This window comes from Culicoides brevitarsis, chromosome 1 (genome assembly GCF_036172545.1).
Source record: "Culicoides brevitarsis isolate CSIRO-B50_1 chromosome 1, AGI_CSIRO_Cbre_v1, whole genome shotgun sequence".
Taxonomy (NCBI): Eukaryota; Metazoa; Arthropoda; class Insecta; order Diptera; family Ceratopogonidae; genus Culicoides; species Culicoides brevitarsis.
In genome coordinates this window covers 17,204,470-17,227,957 of record NC_087085.1, presented here as the reverse complement: position 1 = coordinate 17,227,957, position 23,488 = coordinate 17,204,470, and the positions used below count along the sequence as shown (strand labels likewise).

At 28.4% G+C, this 23,488-nt stretch overlaps 2 protein-coding genes across 2 annotated transcripts in view; both read left to right on the top strand.

Moving 5' to 3' along the window:
• Positions 1 to 315: 315 nt before the first annotated feature.
• Positions 316 to 4,532, top strand: LOC134837364 (putative leucine-rich repeat-containing protein DDB_G0290503). The gene is made up of 3 exons (XM_063852735.1): positions 316 to 409; positions 767 to 3,559; positions 3,694 to 4,532. Exons 1-3 carry the CDS (start codon positions 316 to 318, stop codon positions 4,530 to 4,532), a joined length of 3,726 nt encoding a protein of 1,241 aa, XP_063708805.1.
• Positions 4,533 to 12,377: 7,845 nt separating this feature from the next.
• LOC134838336 (RNA-binding protein 24-B-like) overlaps positions 12,378 to 23,488 on the top strand; it is a 31,956-nt gene continuing 20,845 nt past the window's right edge. Inside the window, exon 1 of the mRNA XM_063853845.1 lies at positions 12,378 to 13,040. The gene's annotated coding sequence lies outside the window, so the exon portion shown is untranslated. The remainder of the gene's footprint in view (positions 13,041 to 23,488) is intronic.

The window sequence follows — 23,488 nt, the reverse complement described above, 5'->3', positions numbered from 1 at the left end:
TCTCAAGTCGAGACGAGACAGACAACCGCTGTATGACGAATGCAGGTATACACGATGCACTTCGATGTCTGTTACTTCGTACACAGAGACTGCACCATTATGACGTGTATGTGGAAGAGACTGAGACGTCACGTACAGGAGTGCAGGACTTTTTAAAAGAATACTATAAATACAGATGGATCTGGCAAGAAGAGTCTCAGTTCGAAAAGAAATATTGAAGAGATAACATAAAAAAAATATTTTTTGGATTACGAATGTGTGAAAAAAATTACGTAAAAATTTAGTGAAAAACAAAAAATAATAATAAACAAAAATATGCATAAATTAGTATTGATCAACATTGTGCAAACAATCATTTTTATCATAATTAGTGCGACAGATGCTGTTCCGGTACATGAGGATTATGAAGGTAATTTTCATTTAAAATTAATTTTTTAATGAAATAAAAATATTAAAAAATAATTTAATTGAAAAAATATTTATATATTAATTAAATAATTTATTTATTAATAAAAAAAATTTTTTCTTTAATATTTTTTTATAATTTTTATTTTTAAATTTTTTATTTTTATTTTTTTGTTTTATTTTTTTAAATATTTTTTATTAAAAAATAATTTACTTTAATATTTTTTAAAATTATTAAAATAATTTATATTAAATAATTATATTAAAAGATTGAAAAAATTTTTTTTATAAAATAATTTTTATAAAAATAAATTTAAAATTTTAACAATTTTTTTTAATTGAAAATAATTTTTATTCACAGGCGAATTCGACAAATATTACAAAAGCTACCATCCCCGCAACGGTCTCAACAGCTATTCATCCCTCCTGCGTGACTTGGCAATTTACAAGCGCAAACTGCAACTCTTGGGCCACTATCCCGTCGTATACGAAACTGCACCGGGCACTCTTGAACAAGTCTACTATCCCAGACAAGAATTGCCTGCAGCCGCCGAATTAACACGCGACGACGTCGACGTAACTGAACAAGGTGAATATTTTATTGATATAAATCATAATAATAATGACAATACGAAAAAAGATACAAAGGCGCCACACATTGACGGCGACGATGACTATAATAATCGTAATAATAATCAAAAAAATGAAAAAGGACCTCAAATAATAACAGAAAATGTGGGACTAGACAAATTAATAGACAATCAAAGCACCATATCATTATTAAACGCATCGAGCAATCGGTCCGAAATTAAATCAGAAAAAGTTTCGAGTGAGACGACGCAGTCAGAGACACTTGCGGAGACTAGTCAATTAGTTGAAACGAAAAATAAAAGTAGTAATGATGATACGGAAAACGAGAGTAAGAGTGAGGAACCACAGACGTCAGGTATAAACTCGATGACGACGACGACTGAAAAGGTTGAAATTGACGTTCTACGAGAGACGAAAGTAAACACAACAACTAAAGTGGATGACTCGAAAACCATTGTTGTGACCGTTAATGTGATTACAAACACAAATCACGACGGAGTTCATAGACCTTTGCATCATCATGCACATAAAATTTACGAAAATATCGACTTTGGACGGAAGGAAATGCCAACAACAACGACAACAACAACAAAGGCTCCTTTTCAACTTTTTAAACCGATTACGTTGCCAAAGTTGAACATTTTTGGCAAAGGAACGACAACGACTCAAAAACCTCTCGTGACAATCGCTTATCAACCCCTTGGATTGGAAGAAGATGAGCGTCCCCAGTCTTGGTTTGGGTATTTTAGAGGTTTGCATGACGATTACAAGAAAAAATATCAAAAAGTTTCGAGCACCACTGTTGGAACAGAACTAAAATATGACGAAATTGACATCGAAAGTACGACAGAAAAGGATGAGATGCGAAAACTTTTGATTGAAAATGAACTTGATGCGTCGTCAGTGAATGAAAATCAGGAAATTGAGGAAGTTACTGAAGAAATTTCAACAGATTTAGTGACTGAAGTTAAATCTGAAACAATTTTGACGGAAACAACTACCGAATTTTTGACTCAAACACCCTCAACAAAAGTTTTTCCTGAGAAAAATGATGAAACTACGACTTTAAAAGTCGAAACAACTGAGAAAATTGTCATTGAAACGACAAAACCTGAACCTACTGAAGAAGTAACGGAACCATCTACCCCTGAAACAACCACCGAAAAACTTTTTGTCACTGAAACTGCTCCTCAAAACGTTTCTGATACCGATGAAGACTCATCTCGACTACTTTTGACTCCCGAAACGCCGGAAATTGAAGAAAATTTGTTGACCGTTACTGACTCAGGTAAATATGACGAAAGTTTTGAGGAAGAAAATCCTACAGAAATTGACGAAACCCTTCTGAATGAGATTTTTGCTCAAGAATATGATCAACATGTACCTTATTTGGTTACATACCCTCCACCAATGGAGGAAAATATTTCAGAAGAAACCGTTGATGAAGAATTCACAACAGAAATTGAACCTGAAATAACTGAAAAATCGGTTGAAATTGACTTGACCACTGAAATAACGGAAAAAATTGAAGAAATTACAACTGAGGAAACGAAAATTGACTCAGAAAAAGAAGAAGTAGTCGAATTAGTCACAGAAATTGACTCAACTGATGAAAATTTTTCATCTGAATTGCGACTCGATTTCGAAAATGGTGAAAATGAGACCGTTAAAACTCTCACAAACGAAATTCCAACAACTTCTGAAACACCAACAACTCCTTCTTTCTCCCAAACGCAATATAATTGGTGGCAATCTTTATATAACGTCATGGGATGGAATTATTCGAGTCAAGGAACAACGACTGACTATCCCGAAGTCAAAGCCAGAAACTTGGAAGACTCTGACGTAAATGAAACTTTGCCAACTTCCACTGAAAATCAATTATTAAAAAGTTTAGAACAACTTGATTTGAAGGAAATCATCAATAATGCCACTGATTTCTTGTTAAAGCTCAAAAATGAAACCCAAAACGAGAAGCCAGAAGTTGTTGAGGAGTCAGAAAAAAATGTAAAGTTGATTTTAGTTGATAACTCGACTGAAAATGTTGAACCAAATTTGGTTGAAGAGGAAAAAAATTTGTTTGAATCAAATTTGAATGAAAATTCGACTGAAAATGATGAACAAAATTTTTTTGAGGAGCCAGAAAAAAATGATCTTGAACCAAATCTAAATGAAAATTTGACTGAAAATGTTGAAGTTGAAGAGCCAGAAAAAACTTTTGAACCAAATTTGGATGAAAATTCGTTGTCAGAATCTACTGAAAATCCAATTGAGTTTGAAAAAATCGAAAATCTCGTTGAAGAACTTGAGCTTAAAACACCTGACTTGACAAACGACCCACTTATAGAAGACGAAAAATTTCAAATTGATGAAAAAAATGAACAAACTCTTTCTCAAACTCCCAAAAATGAAAATGACGAGGACTACGACGACGACGACTACCAAGAAAGTAACGAAAATATCGCCGCCTTACCTCCAATGGGCGAAAATATTTTCCAAGACGTCGAAAACTTGAAACATTTAAAGTCCTTAATGACTCCCGCTAGAGATAGATTAGACGATAGTTACGAATATGACGAAGAATACTAGAAAATAAGGAAATTTTGTGCTAGGATTAAGACAAACACTCACAAGACGCATCAATAAATCACCAAGTCACACGAAACTAAACCAAGTCTTTCATTTTTTTCTTTACAGAATCCGTAACTGGACCTCCTGTCGATTTCTATGAACCTTCCGTCGCTGCTGCCGATGAAAATTCCAATAGTTTCAACGATTTGGAAGTGCTTCAATTGATCCCCGTGATAATCGAGCAACTCAAACAAGGTTCCGTGACGCCGCAAGAAGAGGGCGTTCTCAAAAGCATATTTGGCGATTTGTGGTCCATCATTGTCGATGAAGCGTCCCGGTCTGAAGATGTCCCCATCCATCCCTTACTTGACATTTTGTTGAAATCCAATGAAGTAAAGCACAACAAACGGGATGTTTCGTACGAAAATGACGTCGCACAAAATACCGTTGACTTGAAGGAGCGTAACATGTCCCCATCTGACCAGTTACTTCATCGCACGTGGTCCATTGTGTCCCGTTCGATGCTGCAAAAGAACGAAAAGAAAGTTGAAAAGGCACAACGTAAAATTAAGCAACGCAAGGAACGAAAAATGCGTAAAATGAGGAATCGTCGCAAGCAATTTTCGCGAGTTTCGTCCACGGATTTGCTCGAACCAACGAATGAAGTGTTCGCGCCAGCAGCTAATTTCGCACCGCGTCACAAACGGATCTCACGAAGACATAAAAGGAGTTTCCACATTACTCGGAGCGATGATTTGTCACGCATGAAGGCGCTTGTGAACTATTTGAATGCGCACGAGGACGACAATAATGAAGATGACGATGATGGTAGTAGTGAGGAGGTGTCTTTTGGATACACTGACGGCATGGAAAGTTACAAGAAACCGACTTACAACCATCCATCGATCTACGAATTATTCCATCTCGCCGAACAACACCGCAGAAGGCGGCAAAATAAGTTTTAAACCGTTTAAATGTCTTGTTAATGTTTTTTTTATTTTGTATAAACTTTGTTATGTCGTTCTATATATACGGACCAGCTTTAGTCTCGCATCATTAGAAAAATTGTGAGCGAGAGAGTAGGGTACTAAGTTAGATTTAAGTTTTGAACGTACAAATTAGATAAGTGTGTAAATGTGTAATAATAGGCATTAAGAAACTCCGTTAGTTAGGATTAAAAAAAAAATCTGGATAAATAAAATCCCATTAAATATCAAAAGAAAATGTTGTTACATTAATCCAGGGTCATATTTATCTAAAAGTCAATCAAATCCTCTTCTCTCTGTGCATTTGGCGTTTCTTTCACTTTACATTTCCGCTACTTAACTGAAACAATTTCCCTAACCAGTTACATGATATCTTCCATAAATCCACGATTCGAATTCGCTTCACCGAATTTTGTGAAATAACAATTTGCAATTAACTCGAGAAGAGTATTCGACTGCGCTGTGAACGACGTGCAATGAAATGTGTGTTTCATGTTAAAGATCACTGCAATATGTGGCATTTTGAATTTTGAACAGTAGGGAGGTTGGAAAATTGTTGGTTTTCATGTGGGGTGGCGTTTTTCATCAAGAAGCAGAAAATTTATGATTAATGAATCACCGTTAAAGATGACCAGCGGTGAATATAATTTACTCGATGTGATTTTAAAGGTATTTTTTTTTAAGAATGAGTGGAAAACTTTTTTATTTGAACGAAAATTTTTATAACGAAATTGTTTAAATTTTTTTAAAGTGTATTTTTTTATTTTAAAATTATAAATAATTATTTCAAAAAACTGTACGAAATATATAAAATTAAAGAAAATTTTTAATAAAATTTATTTTTTGAGAAAAAAAAAATAAAATTTAAATACAAAGTATTTTGAATGAAAAAATATTTAAAACTCAAAAAATAAAAAATAATCAAAATTAAATTTAAAAAAAATAAATAATAAAAAAAATAAATAATAATAAAAATATTAAAAAATACAATAATAAATTTGAAAAAAAAAAATTAAACAAAATTATATTTCTATGATTTTAAACGATTTAAATTCAAAATTATTTTTTTTTAAAACCTTGTCAAAAATAGGAACCTGTAAAAGAATAAATTAAAAAATAAATTCAGTGAAACTGTTTTAAAAATTTTATGTGAAAAAAATAAAAAAAATAATTTAAATTTCACAATTTTTATTTTAAAAAATTAGTAAAAAATGCGAAAAAAAATAACTTCTTTTATTTTTAATTAACTTTTCGGATTATAAAATTAATTAATTATAATTTTATTGGAATTCTTTGCAACGATTTTAAGTTCAGATCATTTTTTTTGTAAACTAAACTATCTAAATGTTTGAAAAAAAAAATTATAAAATTAAAAATTTAATTAATTAATTTTTATTATTTACCTAATTTATTTATATTTTTACTTCATATAAAATAATTTTTTTACCATTCTCTCTAATTTAGAGATCAAAAGTCGTCCATTAAACCGTAACGACGAAAAAAGAAGGAAGAAATTGTCAAAAAAAATATTCAGCAAGGACATTTGCTTTTGCCATTTTTCAATCATGCCTAATGTCAAATGTCTGCACCATTCACATTGCTGTAAATAAATCACTTGCTCGCTTGCACACACAAATAAATACACACAGCAGAAATTCAGCAGCAGCAGAAAATTTCTACAAAACATCATCCATTATAATGATGAGAGTGTTATAAAATATGTTGTTCACATCTAAAATAGATAGCCTTGCGCTCTCTCGCATTCTTTTTTTTTTTAATTTGGGCTGCTCGCTGTCATCAACCAAAATTAATTGAAATAAAACATCATTGACAATCGAATAATATTTTGCGTGCAAAAGTTCAAAATCAGGACGACAAAACGCTTTATCTCTCTCTCTAAATGAAACGATTAGACGAGAACATGGAAGAGGCTGTAACGTTTGATGTTGCACGCCTCGCATGACAAATGATTGTGATGTCCAATGTCAATGCTCGTGTCTCATGTGCACATGTGTGTAATGTCTTTTCATCGCATCGCATGCAATCTCGGGCTCCCTAGCTACATGTGTGTGGCCTTAATTGATGAAAATGCAAACTAATATGTTGTACACCGGGAGTTAGCAACACTAATTCAGGGATTTTACATTTTGTGTGCGGATATTTTGTTACCTTTTCCGGCAAAATGTGCCAAACGACACACGATGGAGCGAGACGAGACAACTTTGCTTTTATATAAATTCCAATAACCACATTGTGCGGATGAAAATGTCCGTAAATGATAAGTAAATTTGTTGGAGGTAGCACACAAGATTTGATTTAGTTTAAATATTTTTCCGACTATGAGAAAATCTGCTGCCATGCATTATGAAAAATTTGTGTTTCGCAAGCCAAAATATCTACGAGACATGAAAATTAAGTAGATTAGGTACCAACTTATTATAAATGTGCATTGGGGTAAAATTTTAGAATGTACATTGGGTCAAAGTTTCAGAATTAACAAAGTTAATAATTTGCATTGGGTCAGAGTTTCAAAATATGCATTGGGGTAAAATTTTAGAATGTGCATTGGGATGAAATTTGAAAAACCCAATGCACATTCCAAGATTTTGCTCCAATGCAAATTCTAAAATTTTACCCTAATGCACATTTTTAACTTTGCCCCAACGCATATTCTGAAATTCTGACCCAAAGCACATTCTAAAATATTGTCCCAATGCAAAATCTTTTTATAGTTGGTATCTAATCTTCCTAATTTTCATGTCTCGTAGATATTTTGGCTTGGCGAAACATGGACTTTTATAGTGATGCCGTGGTAAGGTAATAATAGTCTCTATCGGGGTTTCATCGGATAATTTAACTACGATATATTTTAAATTGAAAACTTTTAGTGGACAGGACAAGCTGGCACTTTTGGTTTAAATTTATTTACATTTTGCACTTGAGCAAAATACGCAAAAGAGACGACGTGGAGTCAAAAAGACTAAAATAACTGAGAAACAATCTAAGCAGCGTATGTCATGTTTGTCATCACTCAAGAGTGAATGATTTGTAGCGACTGCCTTACATTAACGTTGAAGGTATTTTTTATTTAAAGACTAAATGACATGAAAATAATCGTTCATTCACCAATTTCATTCTTTGTATCTCGAACAATTTAAGGAAAAACATTTTTTTTCTTAAATCTTCCAATCAAAATAGGTCATCAACAACCACCGGGTCTCCGCAAAATCAATTCAGTCGAAAATTTCCCACAGACCGAGCTTATCGCCCCACATTGATTGAACACGTTGTTAAATATTTTTTTTATGATGATGATGTTTATAGTTTTGTATTTGCGTTCAAACGAGAAATATTTTAGTAATCTACGTCGACTATGCATGTCAACATCTTTGCTTGAGTATGGCGAGTGTATAAAACGTGTAAAAATAAACGTAGGAAAAAATTTAAAAATAGATCAAAATATTTATAGGAAAATTACATTAAAAACACGTCAGAGACGTCTTCTTATGGGTTTAAGCACCAAGTTTCCCCTCAAAAAATGTGATTTCCATTTTAAAATAATTTTCTAAAAATTTTTCAGTCAACATGGAAAATGTAAAAATGTTCACCTTGACCCCCGGATCCGCCTTGCCCGACTATGTACTCTCGTTTCTGTTTATAATGCGCTACGTGTGTTTATATTCGTTCGTTCGTGTCTTTAGAATTATTGAAATCGAGTGTGAAAAGATAAATTAAGATAGGTTAAAATTACCCATTAATATTATCTCGATAATTGTGTTTATTGTCTGAACTCCTCTCTTTTTCTCGTTGATTCAGGGAGAGTGTATCAAGTAACGAAAAATTTTCTGACTTATCATCAAGATATCGATACCGGAGGAGACTCTCATGGATATTTAATTAAATGTTAAGAAGTTGGCACAACGATGTACAAAAAAAAGATTTAAAGCGTCGAAAAAATAAAGCTTTATCGCATTTAAAAAAGATTTAAAATTTTGCAATTTTTTGTTGAGAATTTCTACGAGTTTTTATTTTAATGATGCTTTCCAAGAGATTTCCAAGAACATTTCAAGAATGAAAAACTTGAAATTTTCTGATTTTTTACAAAATTTTTGAAATTTTTAAAGTATTTTACATTCTTTTTTCAAAAAATTACGAAATTAAATATTTTAAAAATTTTCCATATTTTACCAATTTTCTTCGTATTTTTTGGTGTTTTCTAAAATTTTTTTTATGAATTTTTACTTATTTACAAGGCCTTTAAAAGTATTTAAATTTTTTTTTGATTTTCATAAAAATTTTTTGACGTCCTTCATTTCATTGAAGTTTTTAAAATTTTTCTAAAATTTTCCGGATTTTTTTTAAAAATTTTAAATTTTTTTTAATTTTAAAAATTTAAAAAATATTTTCGGAAAATGTTACATTTTCCACGAAAAAATTTCCTATTTATTATTTTGCATAAAATTTTGCAAAATATGTTGGTTTAGGTACATGTTAAAAAAAAGGCAAATTTTTAAATAATTTGAATTAGCAAATTGCAATCTGTCACTTGTTACGGACAGACAGACAAACACAACGGACAAAATACTGCAAATAAAAAGAAACACGATAAAAATTAGAGGGAAAAATAATATAAATTGCATATCATCTATTTTACACTCAACTGAACCTCCCTGAATAGATTCCTCGTCGTCGTCGACGTCGCTCTGGATATTAAAAACATTTATTCATCAAAATTTTTCGGCTGTATGTGAGTATCACTCTCCCTGGCACATTTTCATTGTCCGTGTGTCTCGTTCAAACGACGTCTCTCTTTGTGCATTCATTTTAATCAACGTAATAAATTTTATCTCAAATATATGTTCGTTCATTCATTGGCTTTGCGTCGCATTGTTCAATACAAATTTTTATGTGTATCTCTTTATATTTTTTTTTGGAACAAACACGAGAATGTAATTTTCGCTCCCCATTGAAGTGAAGAAGAAGAGATACCGCCGCCGTCGCACCACAGTCACAAAGAAAATTACGAACAACAAATTTTTGTCGTGTTTAGAAAATCTACTTAGATATTTTTGTGCTGCTGCTGTTTTTTATTTTATTTTATTCGTACATCGTTCGTCGTCGTCGTCGTCATCGAGATCGTCAAGAGCAAATAATACACAAAAGTCGTAAAATGTCCCCTTTACAGCTTTATCAGATTTTTTAAAGCATTTTAAATACGAACGACGTCGTCGTATTATTTGCACTTTGCACGTCATGTGCCATTTTCCCTGCATTTAAACAATTTTTCTTTATTTATTCGAGTTCAGAGCAAATGAAATTATAATTTTTTGAATGCAAAAAGATTTCCCGCGACGAACAATTGTGGCATAGAAATAAAAACAAGGTGTTGAATCTGCGTGCATTATTAACACCCTCAAATCCGCACATTAAATTATTACGAATTCACAACATCCTTCTTATTGTCATCGGAGAATTAATGCACCGTGCTTGCAGTCGCTCTCGCTGTACGAGGAAAAACAAAAACATAAAACACATGGTGTCTTTTGTTTTTTTTTTCTGTATTTTTTTTGTGTCGTGTACGAGTTCTAAGTCGATTCTCTCTCTCTTTAGAATTTCACGTACAAACACAAAGGCATCACTAACACCACAAGACATTTTATAAGTCTCTGAGTACACAAAGAAAACAAAACCACCCTTCCGTGAATGAAAAAAAAAATGAAAAGTGAATTAATTTTATACATCGCACATCTCTTTGTTGTAACACACACTCACACAGAGACAATTCCATTAACACAGAAGAAGAAAGGATTTTTTGGTGCAAGTGACTCACACTTAAGAAGCCTCTTTTATAATTCAAATGATTTCCTCATCGAATTCAATGCACAATTGGAAAAACTGTCAAAAAATAATTTTAATTTGTGTTGTTCATTAATCTTTGTCATTAAAATGATTTTTGAATGCCCGAAAACTGCGTAATTCATTTGTTGGTATTTGTGTGTCGAGTGCTGCACAGAAATACATATTTTTGTTAGTTTCCCTCTTCTGTCTGCCGCGCGCGTTGACTGTTTCGGTAGGTACATATTTCGTCATGCACAAATGTTCGTGTCATATGTATTTAGTTTTTACGGTAGAATTACACGAAAGGCAGTTGTTTGTTGGAACAAGTTTTCAAAAGTGAAATGTTGACGTGCAAGGAAGGGGTGAAGGAACTTTTTGGACAATTGAAGATTGATTTGTAAATAAAATCAAGTTTTTTTAAGAAGACAAGCGGATATATTTAAAAAAAAAGATGTAAGTATCACTAAGCCAATAAGACATGATTTTATCTCAGATCTTGTAAGAAAATTTTTATTATATTTTTTTTTGTCAATTCTTTTTGTTTTATAATTAATAAAAAAAAATTTAAAAAATAAAATTAATTTTTTTTTTTAATTTAAAAAAAAATAAAATTAGTTTTTTTATTATATTATATTTTTGTCAATTTTTTTTTTGTTTTAAAAAATAATAAGAAAAAAAAATTAAAATTTATTAAAATTAAAATTTTTTTATAATTTAAAAAAATAAAAGTACATTTGTAGATAGAACATTAAGCTTTTGTGAAAAAAAAATATAAAATTTTTTTTTATTTATTTTCATTAAATTTAAGGTGTTTAAAAAATGTAAAGAGCTTACAATTTAAAAATATTTTTTTTATTATTTATAAAAATTTATAATTTTTTAACTTTAAATTTTCTTCGAATAAAATAACAATTTGATTAAAATTTTCTTTCAGACATAAAAAAATAAAAAAAGAAATAAAAAAATTGAATGGTAGGTATTTCGTGAAATTTTAATTTTTATTTCAAATATTTTGTTTGCGAATAAATTTTATTTTTTTCCTTCTTTTGTTAACAAATTTTGTTCAAAAAGTTAGTGGAAAAAATAATTAGTAAAAATATTTTTTTTTTGCATTTCTGGATTGAAAAGCTTCGTAAAGTGTTGTTTTGGAAAAAAATAATTAAAAAGAAAATAATAATAAAAAAAATATTAAAATATAATTAAAACAAAAATAATTAGTATCTTACTTTTTTCTTCTTGTTATTTATCAAAAAGATAAAAATTGAAATAATTAAATTTAATCTCTTGTTTTTTTCGAATTTTTCAGCATTTTAAATTGTAATAAAGATGTATAAAGCAACATTCAAAATTTAATTTAACAAAAATATTTAAACAACTTTGATTAAATAAATCTTTTTTGATAAATTTAATAAATTAATTAAATAAAATTTTATTTTAAAAACATTTTTTTTTTAATTTTTTAAAAAATCTTTGTTGATGTAAAAAATAGTTTTTTAAATTAATTAATTTTTTAACAATAAATAAAAAAATAAAATTTGGAAATTTTTTTTTATTTAAATTCTCACCTTCACCTCCTTCATCCAACCCCCAATGTCCATCAGTGACGAAAAACCTTTTGTTGACAACATGCTTCATCCACATTTTCCATAGAGTCACAAAAAAAAAATTGTATGACTCATTTGTAATAAAACAACATGCATCGCACACAAATACACTCTCAAAATTCTCATGTCCATTCACAATTCGTGTCTGTGTTGCTGCGTGCATCACTCATATGTTTCGGGAAACAATACCGTTTGTGCCATCGTTGCTGCTACTGTGAAAGAAGACACAAACACACAGAACGAGAGTGATATGCAACGCACACCACGACACGACCTGTACACGCGTTCACACGAGCACGAGCGCCAAGTAAACACACAGAGTCACCCAGTTTGTTACTTGTACGTCCGCTTTGATTCTCTCAGTTTGTGTTCAACCGTATCACTGAAAGGATCGTCGCTTGTAAATTCATATAAATATATATATTAATATAAAATTATATAAATAAATATCTATATATTTACATTTCTTGTTTATCCCTCACGTTTACGACTTGTTTTAATTTTTTCGTTTGTCGAAATCATTTTTCAAGAAAAAAGTGTGAATTTTCCCGGACCGTACTTACTTACTCGCACGAGAAGCAACAAGGATTGTAAACCACCGTTACCAAGAAGAAGCAGCAGAAACTTTTGGATTTTAATTTAATTAAATCTGCAAAAAAAAAAATTCGTGTGCATATAATTAAATTTTTTGAAAAAAAATTATTGCTGCCGATCACAGAACACATCACACAGAAGTGAAATTTCTCGACTTTTACGACAAAAAAATAAAAATATAAAGTCAGACAAAAGTGTGAAAAACAAATATTTAATTTCCTAAAATAAACAACATTTTACTGCATTAGAAGTGAATATTCACGAGTTACGCTGGACATAGAAAACGAGAGAGAAAAGTGCATTAAATCATTGACTCTTACGCGCAAATAAAGATTGATTTGAAGGCAAACAAAAAAGATTACTTGTTTTGGATACTCTCGACTCCAGTCTCTTGCAAAAAAATAAACAAAAGACAGACATCTGAGCAAAAAAAAAAAAATAAAATAAAAAGGTAAGGATACCCCTTAGTTATAAAATAATTCCTTTTTTTTCTCTCGGTGAAGAATATTTGTATTGCGTTAGATAAAATTCACCCTCGTAAAATAAAATGCGTCCAAAAGAGAAACGTACAGGAAAAGAAATTTTTGTAAGAGGATACGATTCGTCGTGTTTATTATTAAATTTGTTAGTAAATTCGGTAAACATTTTATTTTAGCTTTCTCGTGTTTGTTGCGTCGCGTCGTCGTGCGAGGAGGAAGAGAAAAAATTGCATAAACCTCATGTAAATGTAAAAAAATATTCAATTTCATCATTATATATACTTTTGCTCCTCTTTCACCGACCGGACCCGATTACTGTAATAATGAGTCAATTTTTTTTTGTTTTTAAAATAAATGAATGGCAATAATCTCAGTGAATGTATTTTTTAAATGCATTTTTTTTTTTAAAAAGGTGCGTTTAATATTTTTTTTAATAAAAAAAATCGAAAATTTGTGAATAAATATTTTTTTAGTGAAATTCGTGAAGTGATAATTGAGGTCAATTGACAAAAAAAAATTCTTAGTCACTTTTGATGATAGAAATCTGTCATTTTGCACTTTTATCGAAGCGATCGATAAGCGTCTCATAATCAAAGATATTTATCGAAGGTCGTTGTAACTGTCTCGCAAGTTGTGTAAATCCAACCACATATCTCACGTATTTCATATTTATTTTTTATCCACTAATAAAATGTGTCTCTCGTACAACTATTATCATCATAATCATGGACGATACACCTTAACATCGTCGTCGTCGTACAGTGGCAACGAAAAACTTTCTTTAATTTTATTTTAGTTTTATTTCCATATCTTTTTACGTTGATATTTTTTTTTCGGTGATTGTATAATTTATGACATGATAAATAAACAACGGCGACTTCGACATACAGCATCGTCGATATCGATCTCTTGTCCATATAGCATGTAATACTTATATCAATAATAATAAGATTTTTGGACCAGTCTGTGAAAAAAAAATTGTACGATGACGACGACACACAAAAATCCATTCTGCTTTATTATCACCTTTAGTTTCGTACCTACATAAAATATGTATGTTCCAAAAAAATTGATCAAAAACAAAATAATAACACAATTCGATACACACAAGGCCACAAGTTTTTTTTTAAAGGTTTGGCATGATGATGAATTTAATAATAATAAATAATTGGTTGATTCACAAAAAAACGTTCGTCGATGCATTTGTCTCGTATGTTTTTGTGATGATAACTAGTAAAAAGTTTTTTTTTTGAAGAAATAATAAAAATTTAACAAAAAATGAATGAATGCCATTCGAAATCAATGTAAAAATTTGTAACTATGTACGAGCGAGTACAAAATAAAAAAAAATAAAATAATAATAATGTAACATCAGTTTGAGTTTGAACAGACAGATGATATGACTCGATGATGAAAATACGACGTAACAACAAATGACTGTCAGGTAGAAGTAGCAGCTTCAATTATTATTGTTCGGCATATAAACTTTGTACTGAGCACACAAAAAAAAATAAATAAATAAAAATTGAGAAAAGGAAATTACGTCCATTTAATAATCACCATGTCCAATGTCCAAAGTAATGTTATTTTGTATGGCGAGAGAGAGAAAAAAATATATGTTCTGCTACAAAAGATGGGTAGTGATGTGTGATTTTTGTTGTTGTTGTTGTTGATGATGGACTTTTGTGTTGAATAAAACGTTGAAAAAAAAGCAACAAACTTTGTTTTTTGGCACGAGTTTGATTTAATTTAATTTAAAACTGTTTAACAAAGTGGCACATCGTGATAATTTAGAAACAATTAAAACTTCACTATGTGTTGATGTCTTTTTTAATTTTTTTTTCTTGTCATCTAAGAAACATCGTTTATTGCAAAATCCAACAATTGCTTTGACATTCCTGAAATATAAATAATATTAGAGGACTTCATTGCCAAATTAATTTTATTAAAAAAAATATTAATTAATTAATTTAATTAATTAATTTAATTTAATTTAATTTAATTAATTTATTTATTAAAATTAATTTATTATTTATTTAAATTAATTTAAAAAAAAAATTTTATTTATTTAATTAATTAATTATTTAATTTAAATAAAATATTTTAACAAATTAATTATTAAATTAAATTTTTAATTAATTTATTTAATTTAATTTAAAATCAAATTAATTTTTTTAAAACTTTTCAAATAATTATTTAAGCTTTTTTAAAGTATTTTTCGGAAAATTAGTTATATTTTGCGTAAATGATCCAAATTAAAAAATTAATTATTTTTTTATTTTATTTGTTTTGATATTTATTTTTTATAAAAAAAAAATAAAAATAAATAATTAACAAAATAAGTAAAAAAAATGTTTTTTTTTATAAAATCTTAAAATTATTTATTAAAAAATAAATTAAAAAATTTTTTTTTAAATAATTATTTTTTTTAATCAAAAAATAAGAAAAAAAATTATAAATTTAAAAAAAAAATTAAATAAAACAAAAATCCATAGAAAAAAAATTAAAATTCAAATATTTTTTAGTCCTTTATCATTTTCAATAAATTTCCGAATTATTATGTCAATCCACAAAATTTTGTTGGATGATGATATACTTACTTACAAAAAAAGTTTTCCATCATTTTTCTGAAATACAAAACAAAAAAAAACTAGTCAACATAGTAAAGTAGAAAATATAAAAGTTTTACCTGGCCCGGAGCCATCAAAAAATATATAAAGCTGTCACTCTTGCATATTTTCCAACAAGATTGCCACGAGCTATTTAAACAAATAATACAAGAGTTTTTTTTTTGAAAAACAGTTAAAAACAATATTCATGCTGCGATAGTAGTTAAAAAAATTGTAAATGTTTGTGCGTATCCTTGCGCGGTTATTTGTTTACCTTTCCTCTTTATTATTTCTGTTTAGAGAACCATCATAATGTTAATAGACGTTGCACCGTCACATTTTGTTAAAACAATCGCCAAGTATTCAAAATGTCGACACCCTGGCGCTTGAATAGTGCAACAATATTGGGTGTTTAACAAATTTTTTATACAAAAAAAAAACACGCATCCACTGAGAATTTTTGTTGTATAAAGCAATAATAATAAAAGAAAACATGTTGTTTCTGGTGGTGGTTTAATCCACTTCTCTTCACGATTCATCCCAAAAATTAAAACAAAAAAAAAGTTTTTGTATAGAAACGTCATTCACGTCAAAGTTATAATATTTAAAATAAAAATTGTACAAACTTTGTTGATGTTTTTGTTAGACATTTGGTTTTTTTTTGTCTATAGCTAGGGATTTTTCTTTTTTTGACGAATACACTCCGACATATTTAGACTATGATGATGCTGATCAGCACTTCGGTTACAAACAGATGTTCAGAAAAATTTTATTTATACACGTTTAAGACACTTTGTTTGTTTTTCAATACTTTCGTCATTTTATTATTGATGATAATAAAAAAAAATATCTGAAAAATTTCGATATTTGCACATCATTTTAGTATTTTTTTGTTTCGAAAATAAGGCAATAAAATGTGATAAAATTCTGTGTAACACAGACAATCCTTGAAATTCTTATTTATTGTCTTTCTTTACAACGAAACATATGTCTTGAAATTTTCTGTAATCATAAATACAAAAGAAAGACGAAGACACATGTGATAGTTCACCCATTATTATTAGTCCGTACATGCCATAGAGGTACACGAGACATAGGTTTCTTCGTCTTTTTTTATGATTCAGTGACGACGAGCATTACTGGTGTTGTGTGACGACATAGATTATAAAATTACTTATTTATTTTCATTTTTTTTCGAAAAGTTTTTAGTTTTTTGTGTGTCTAAGAAAAAGAAAAAGTATTACGCACACGCATGATAATTATATGGTATGCAGGAATTTTATATTGTCTGTGACTATCTGTCCGTTAAGTTGTTGGTTTTGCCATCTGCAAGAGATTTTTTCCATGTTTGGGTTTGACATTTTGCGACAGAAATTCAGTGAGTCGTGTTATCAATCGAAAATGAAAGTCTCGAAAGATTCAGATTTTTTTTCTATAAATTTTATGTAAAAAAAATATTTTTTTATCACAAAAATAAATAAAAATAAAATAATTTTTAAATAAATAAATAAAATATAAATAATTGAAAAATTTTAAATTTATTTAATTTAATAAAATATTTTTTTTATTTAAAAAATTTAATTAATTAATTTATTTAACTATTTATTTAAAAAATTTATTGAAAAATATTTTAAAAAATAATTTAAAAAAAATATAAAAAATTATAAAAAATAAACATAAATAAATGAAAAATTTAAAATTTTAGTTAATTATTTTTTTTTAATTTTAAATAAAATAAATAATTTTAATAAAGATAAATTTCAAATTAAAAATTTAAATAAAAAAATAATAAATATTCCACGAAACATTTTCCACAAGTACATAATATATCATACAATAAAAAATGCGTTACTTTGGCGATATCATCGTAAAAATTCACCATAAAACGATTAAAAAAGTTAAAATATTGTAACGTTACACAGCAAAATTGTCAGGTCGTGAATTTCAGCATGTCGCTCTATCTCGTCGTTACTAGAACACACAATGAAATGGGGAAAAATTATGAATAATTAATACACTTATGTTAATTAAATGATAATTTCTTGCAGAAAGTCTTAATGAAATTATGGTGAATTACTTGCGTCTTTAACACATTTTTTTTTTAAATTTATAAATAACGCAGTCTAGCATAAACTTTTAATGTTCTTTATGTTTTTTGGAAGAAATTTCACTTATGACTTTTAATGTGTGTGGTTGATGGTTTCACGGTTCCTTCGTTTACCGGTCGTCTAATAAATATAAACGTAACGGCTTTTAATCAGAATTTTTAATGAAAACCATAACAACACACACCAAAAATTCTGTTCAAAATTCAAACATAATTACGTTCATCGTCAACATCGTCAGTATTTGAGCTTTTTTTGTTCAAATATATTCAGTTAAAAAATTTACCACCGGAACAACATCACAAACAACGAAAAAAAGTAGTTTTAGTGTAATTTACCAAAGTAGACACCTTTTTGTTGTGTGCGCGATGGTTTTTTTTGTGAGTAATTTTATTGTATTAAACACGATTTTACGTAGAAACACATTAACAAACTTTACTTTGTTAGACAATAAGATGGACCGGTTGAACTGAATGAAGAAGCGTAAACAGAACTGAACACGATTTTTGATGATTTTTTGATGAACAGTTGCTCAGTGGAACGATATGGCATTTTTTAAGACCCTGAGGGCTTAAAAATATTTTTTCTTTTATTTAAAAAATTTTTTTTTAAAAAAAAATTTTTAAATTTTAAAATATTTTTTTTTAAATTTATAAATTTAATTTTTTGAGGAATTTTTTTTTATTTTTTTTTTGAAAAAAATTTTTTTTTACTCGTCAATTTTTTTTTTTTAATTTCCAATAATTTTTGTAGCCAAAAAAATCGTGAATTTCAAGTAACGAATCCGAAACCAGAACCAAGGTCGTGTCACAATGCATGTAGCGACGTTAATTAACTTTTTTTTTTTTAAATTTTGAAAGCAATTTGTTGCGAAACTGCATCATTAAAATTTTTTAAAAATTTGGTGAAAACCTGGTTTTAAATATTATTTCATAAAATTTGCAGAACGCGCTTGGCATGTAGAAAAATAAATAATTTTCGGGATTTTCTTTAATTATTTTAAATTAAAAATTGACACAAGATTTGATTATTTTTTGAGTAAAATTTTTTAAAAAAATAATTTTTTCAAAGAAATATTTAAATTTTTAAATAATTTTTATGAAAATTTAGAAATATTTTCTTATGAAAATTTAGAAATCATTATTTTTAAGCCCCCAATGCATTAAAAAAATCCATTTCATCCCACTGGGTGTTGCATACACCAAAATATATCACATACTCGTCACAGTTTTTTTTTCGGGGGCTTTATAATTGGAAGAGGAAACAATAATTTTCGTAGCCAAAAAAAATCAAGTAACGAATCCGAAACCAGAACCAAGGTCGTGTCACAATGCATGTAGCGACGTTAATTAACTTTTGAGAGTTGTGACAAGTTTTTTTTTACTACAATCGCGATGATTGAGTAATATCTGAAAGCAATGTTGTTGCGAAACTGCATCATTAAAATGAATTATTTTATTTGCGAATAAATTTGGTGATTTTTTGTCATTTCACTTTTTTTTCGGGCAACCTGGTTTTAGCTGCATTTAATATCCAAAAGTCCATTTGATTTATATTTAAAAAAAAAAAAAAAAAAGTTTTTTTTAAATGCCAAAAATGCAGCTTTTGTTCAAAATTCATCTGTTCGGATTTTTTATTTTTAACAAATAGTCGCACAACAATGGATTCATCCTGATTCCTTACTTGTTTGTCGGATACAAAATATTTTCAATTCAATTTTTTCTCGTCTGTATTTCATGCCTATAAAATTTACTTTACGAGAGAGCGTCTGCAGAAAAAAGAAGACAATAAACATAAAATATAAAGTTATAGTTTGCGAAAAATACTTTGTTTGATATAATACACGAGAGTTAGTCTCTGTGGATGTCAATGGAAAAAGATATATTTTAATGTATTTTTTCCTCTCGTTTTGCTCGGATCTTTGCGAAAATATTTCTCGTTGTGTTTTTTTTCTTGTGTTAAAAGGAACGTCTCAATATTGGCAAAATGGCATGGCACACAAGAGGGATGATGACAAAACTTTTCTGAAAGACGTCTGTACAATTTCCATATACTTTTAGTTAATCTATTTGTTTCGGATTACGCTGTTGCTCCGAACAAAAATTTTATTGCCAATTGATTCTCCGTGAATTCCCGCAAAATTGTTGTCTCTATTGTTTTACACAAAATACAATATCTGCTCTGAATAAATATTTTGTTGTGATTCATCCCTCGCTCACGTAATTTCCTTCAGCACAACAATAACTTTGGATATTCTCGGCACTCCAGACACAAATTCACACAAAAAACGCCGTACCAAAAGACTAACGGAGTAGAAGAAATGATAAATGATAAGTTTAAGTCAAACGCAGATATAAAGAGCGTTACAATAATAAGTAGCAACACGTACCTACGACTTCTGTGCAAACAAAGAAAAATCATTATGAATCTTTAAATACGGATGATGACATTATACTCGGAACACTCGGAAGGAGAGAAGAAAGGAAAATATGATTTTATTTATTCTGGGGGACCACAATGGTTTTTTTTCTCGTCGAAAGAGAATTGGAGCAAAAACGGCAATCATAACGTTTTAATGATGACGTTACAGCTGCGGCGCTAAAGCTTAAATGAAGCAGAAATCAAGACAACTTTTCGAGAGGAAATGCCGGAGATTAGGCTTTTGGCTGGATCAATCATGTGTGTCGTGAACGCGAATGTTTCGTTTTATTATTATGTATGATGCATGATATCGATTTTCATTAATAAAATTTCGTTCCAGCAGTAATATAAATGGTTAGGGACTAATTTATAGCCGATAATACAATGACCGTAATGTGCTGTGAAGAATTTAGGTGTCGTAAAAGGATTTTTTTTGGGAGACACGGTGCGAGATTTAATTTTATTTACTTTGAAAAATTAAAATTCTGAATTTTAAGCTTAAATTTATAGGTTTTGTAATAAAAAAATAAAATTTTGATTATTTTTCATGAATAATTTAATTTATTATAAATTTTTAAGACTAAATAAGTTTTAAAAATCAAAATGTTTTAATTTTTTTTGAGAAATTTTTATGATTTTTTGTCAATTTTGAATTTAAGATCAAAAATTTTGTCAAATAATACTTGTTTTACTTTACGTAAATTTTTTTATAATTTTTAAATAATTAAAAATAGTTAAAAACTTTTTGTAAATTCTAGAAAAATAAAAAAATATTTTTTTAATATTTAAAGTAATTAAATTATTTATTTTTTATATTAAAATTTGTAAATAATTTTTTTAATTGTTAAAATAGGTAATTTAAATTTATTTAAATTTTAATTAATTTTTTTTAAATTAAATTTAAAATTAATTAATTTTTTAAATTAAATATAAAATAAAATTTTTTTAATCTATTTATATATTTAATAAAATCAAAATAATAATTTTTTAAAATTTTAAAAAAATTTTAAAAACAAATTAAACTTAATTTAATAATTTTCGTAAAAAGATTTTTGGAAATTTAAGAACGAATCGAAAAATTTTTAAAAATAGAAATTGTCCGTTCCTCGCAAATTTTCTTGATGAGAAACTTAATTTTTCTCAGTTGAAATAATAATACAATATAATCGAATAAGGAAAAATATTTGGACGACACATTAAAAAAAGCGACAAAAATAAAACAAATGATCGTTGCTCTCTCTTTATACTAATGGCAATTAATTTATTACCTCCCTAACTACGTCTTTCCTCGCTCGTACGAGACACACACTTTGCTAATTGAAATATGTAAAAAGAAAATGCTCTCTTATTGTTATGGCTCCCACACGCGTCGCAATCGTTTATATGTGGAATTTATTATCATCCAGCGTGCACAAAATGAAAGTGAAAGAATGGCAAATCTATGAGGGGGTCGTTTCATTAGTATCCGCATCCACGGTCCCATGTGCAATGAGATGAAACGACAAAGTCGTCGTCGTTGTCGTCGGTGGTGGTTGTTGTTTTTATTTAAAAAACATTTTTGTGATCATCCAGCCAGCGTTGTAATATTTTTGCGATTAACTTTTTTTTTATAAGTCTCTCCCTCGACTGATTCTTCGTTTGTCAACCAACCAAGTCCTGCCAAAGTTGTTACATTTAATGTTACGTCGCGCTGTTAAATATTGAATTGAAAAAAGTTTTCTCTTTAGAAAAAAAAACTCCAAATTGCTTTTCTCGTTTGTTGCCTTCTTTTGTATTTAGCGAATGAACAAAATTCAAATCCTGCCAATTGAAATTCATGTCGCGTTGTGTCTGTCTTTGCCATTTAAATTATCTTGTTATTGGATGCTTTGCCAGAAAATTTCTGTTCTGGACGCCAAAAAGGACAAAATCTGTAGGGCGAAAAATGAAGGTAATTAGAAGAGTGTTGATTGTGTATTTAATAAATTTACATTGATGACGGCGAAATATTAGGAGAAAAAATTAAGTTTCTAAAATCACCCCAAAAAGTAAAGGAGCAAAGTTGTAGGAAATCACTTAATCATCATAATATATGTAATGTATCCAATTTTATCCAATGGGAAGAAATTGCATTTTTTTAAATTCTTTGGGGCTTAATAAATTTTTATATTGAATTATTTAATTTTTTATTTAATTATTTTTTTTTCTCATAAATATTTTTTTTTAAATTTCTCAAAAAAAAAAAAAAAAAAAAAAAATAAATAAATAAAAAAATCAAAAGAGTTAATAAGAATTTTAAAAAAATTTTTTTAAAGAATATTTTTTTAATTTAAAAAAAAATTACTGCTAAAAAAAAATTTAAAAATTAATATAAAAATTTAGAAAAGCGTTATTTTTTTCGAATTTTTTTTTTTTATAAATAAAAATTTAAAGAATTAAACTTATAAAGAAATTTTTCTAAATTTATTTTTTTCCAAATTTAAATTCTCTCTAAAAAAAATATAAAATTTTAGAAAAATTTTTTTGGGCCTCATTTTTAAACTCCAACGCCTAAAAAAAGGACGAATAATCCCACTGGGCACACTTATGATCCATATCGAATCCACCGCTGCTACACATTTTCACATATGCGTGAATTTGATTTGCTTCTGTTTTAAATGTTCAAAACACTCGTGCTTGCACTTTGTTTTGCGAACGGACCGAACGAGAGGAGTTTATATAACTTTTTATGCACACAGAGTTCAGTTGCCTGTTCAGTTGAATTCGGTGTGTAAATAAATACAAAAATCACCCTTATTATATTATTACGTTATATATGATTTTCCTGCTGCTGCTCTCTCATTTGCCATTACACACACTCACACACATAAATTTAATTTTTTTTTCTGTCCAATTTTTCGAAAGTTGTGAACGACAAAAAGGACCCCAAGCAATATCAATACCGATGATTATATGTTCATATGACACGAACATTCCGAGAAGAATTTTACGCTATGTACGAGACCGTTTCAAAACAAAAAAAAAAAAAAAATGCAATAAAATTACAAATAAAAGTTTTTTTTTCATTTATTTATTTATTATTAATGAAAGTCTTCATGCAAATGACCTGAACGGACATACAAAGTAATAATCATGCATTTTTTTCGTTGACGTTAAATGAGCTGATGTCTTTTATTGATGCCCAGTGGGACATTGTGAACTTTTTTTAAGGCTCTATAGATTTAAAAATAAAAAATTTTAACTTTTTATAGAAAAATTATTATTATTTAAAAAATTTTAATTTTTTTTAATTAATAAAATTTTGGA

Excerpts from the sequence above, each read along its gene's own strand:
- LOC134837364 (XM_063852735.1), top strand. The coding sequence starts at position 316 with ATGCATAAATTAGTATTGATCAACATTGTGCAAACAATCATTTTTATC. Across the intron at positions 410-766 it reads GGTACATGAGGATTATGAAG|GCGAATTCGACAAATATTAC; the intron begins GTAATTTTCATT and ends TTTTATTCACAG. Across the intron at positions 3,560-3,693 it reads TAGAGATAGATTAGACGATA|AATCCGTAACTGGACCTCCT; the intron begins GTTACGAATATG and ends TTTTCTTTACAG.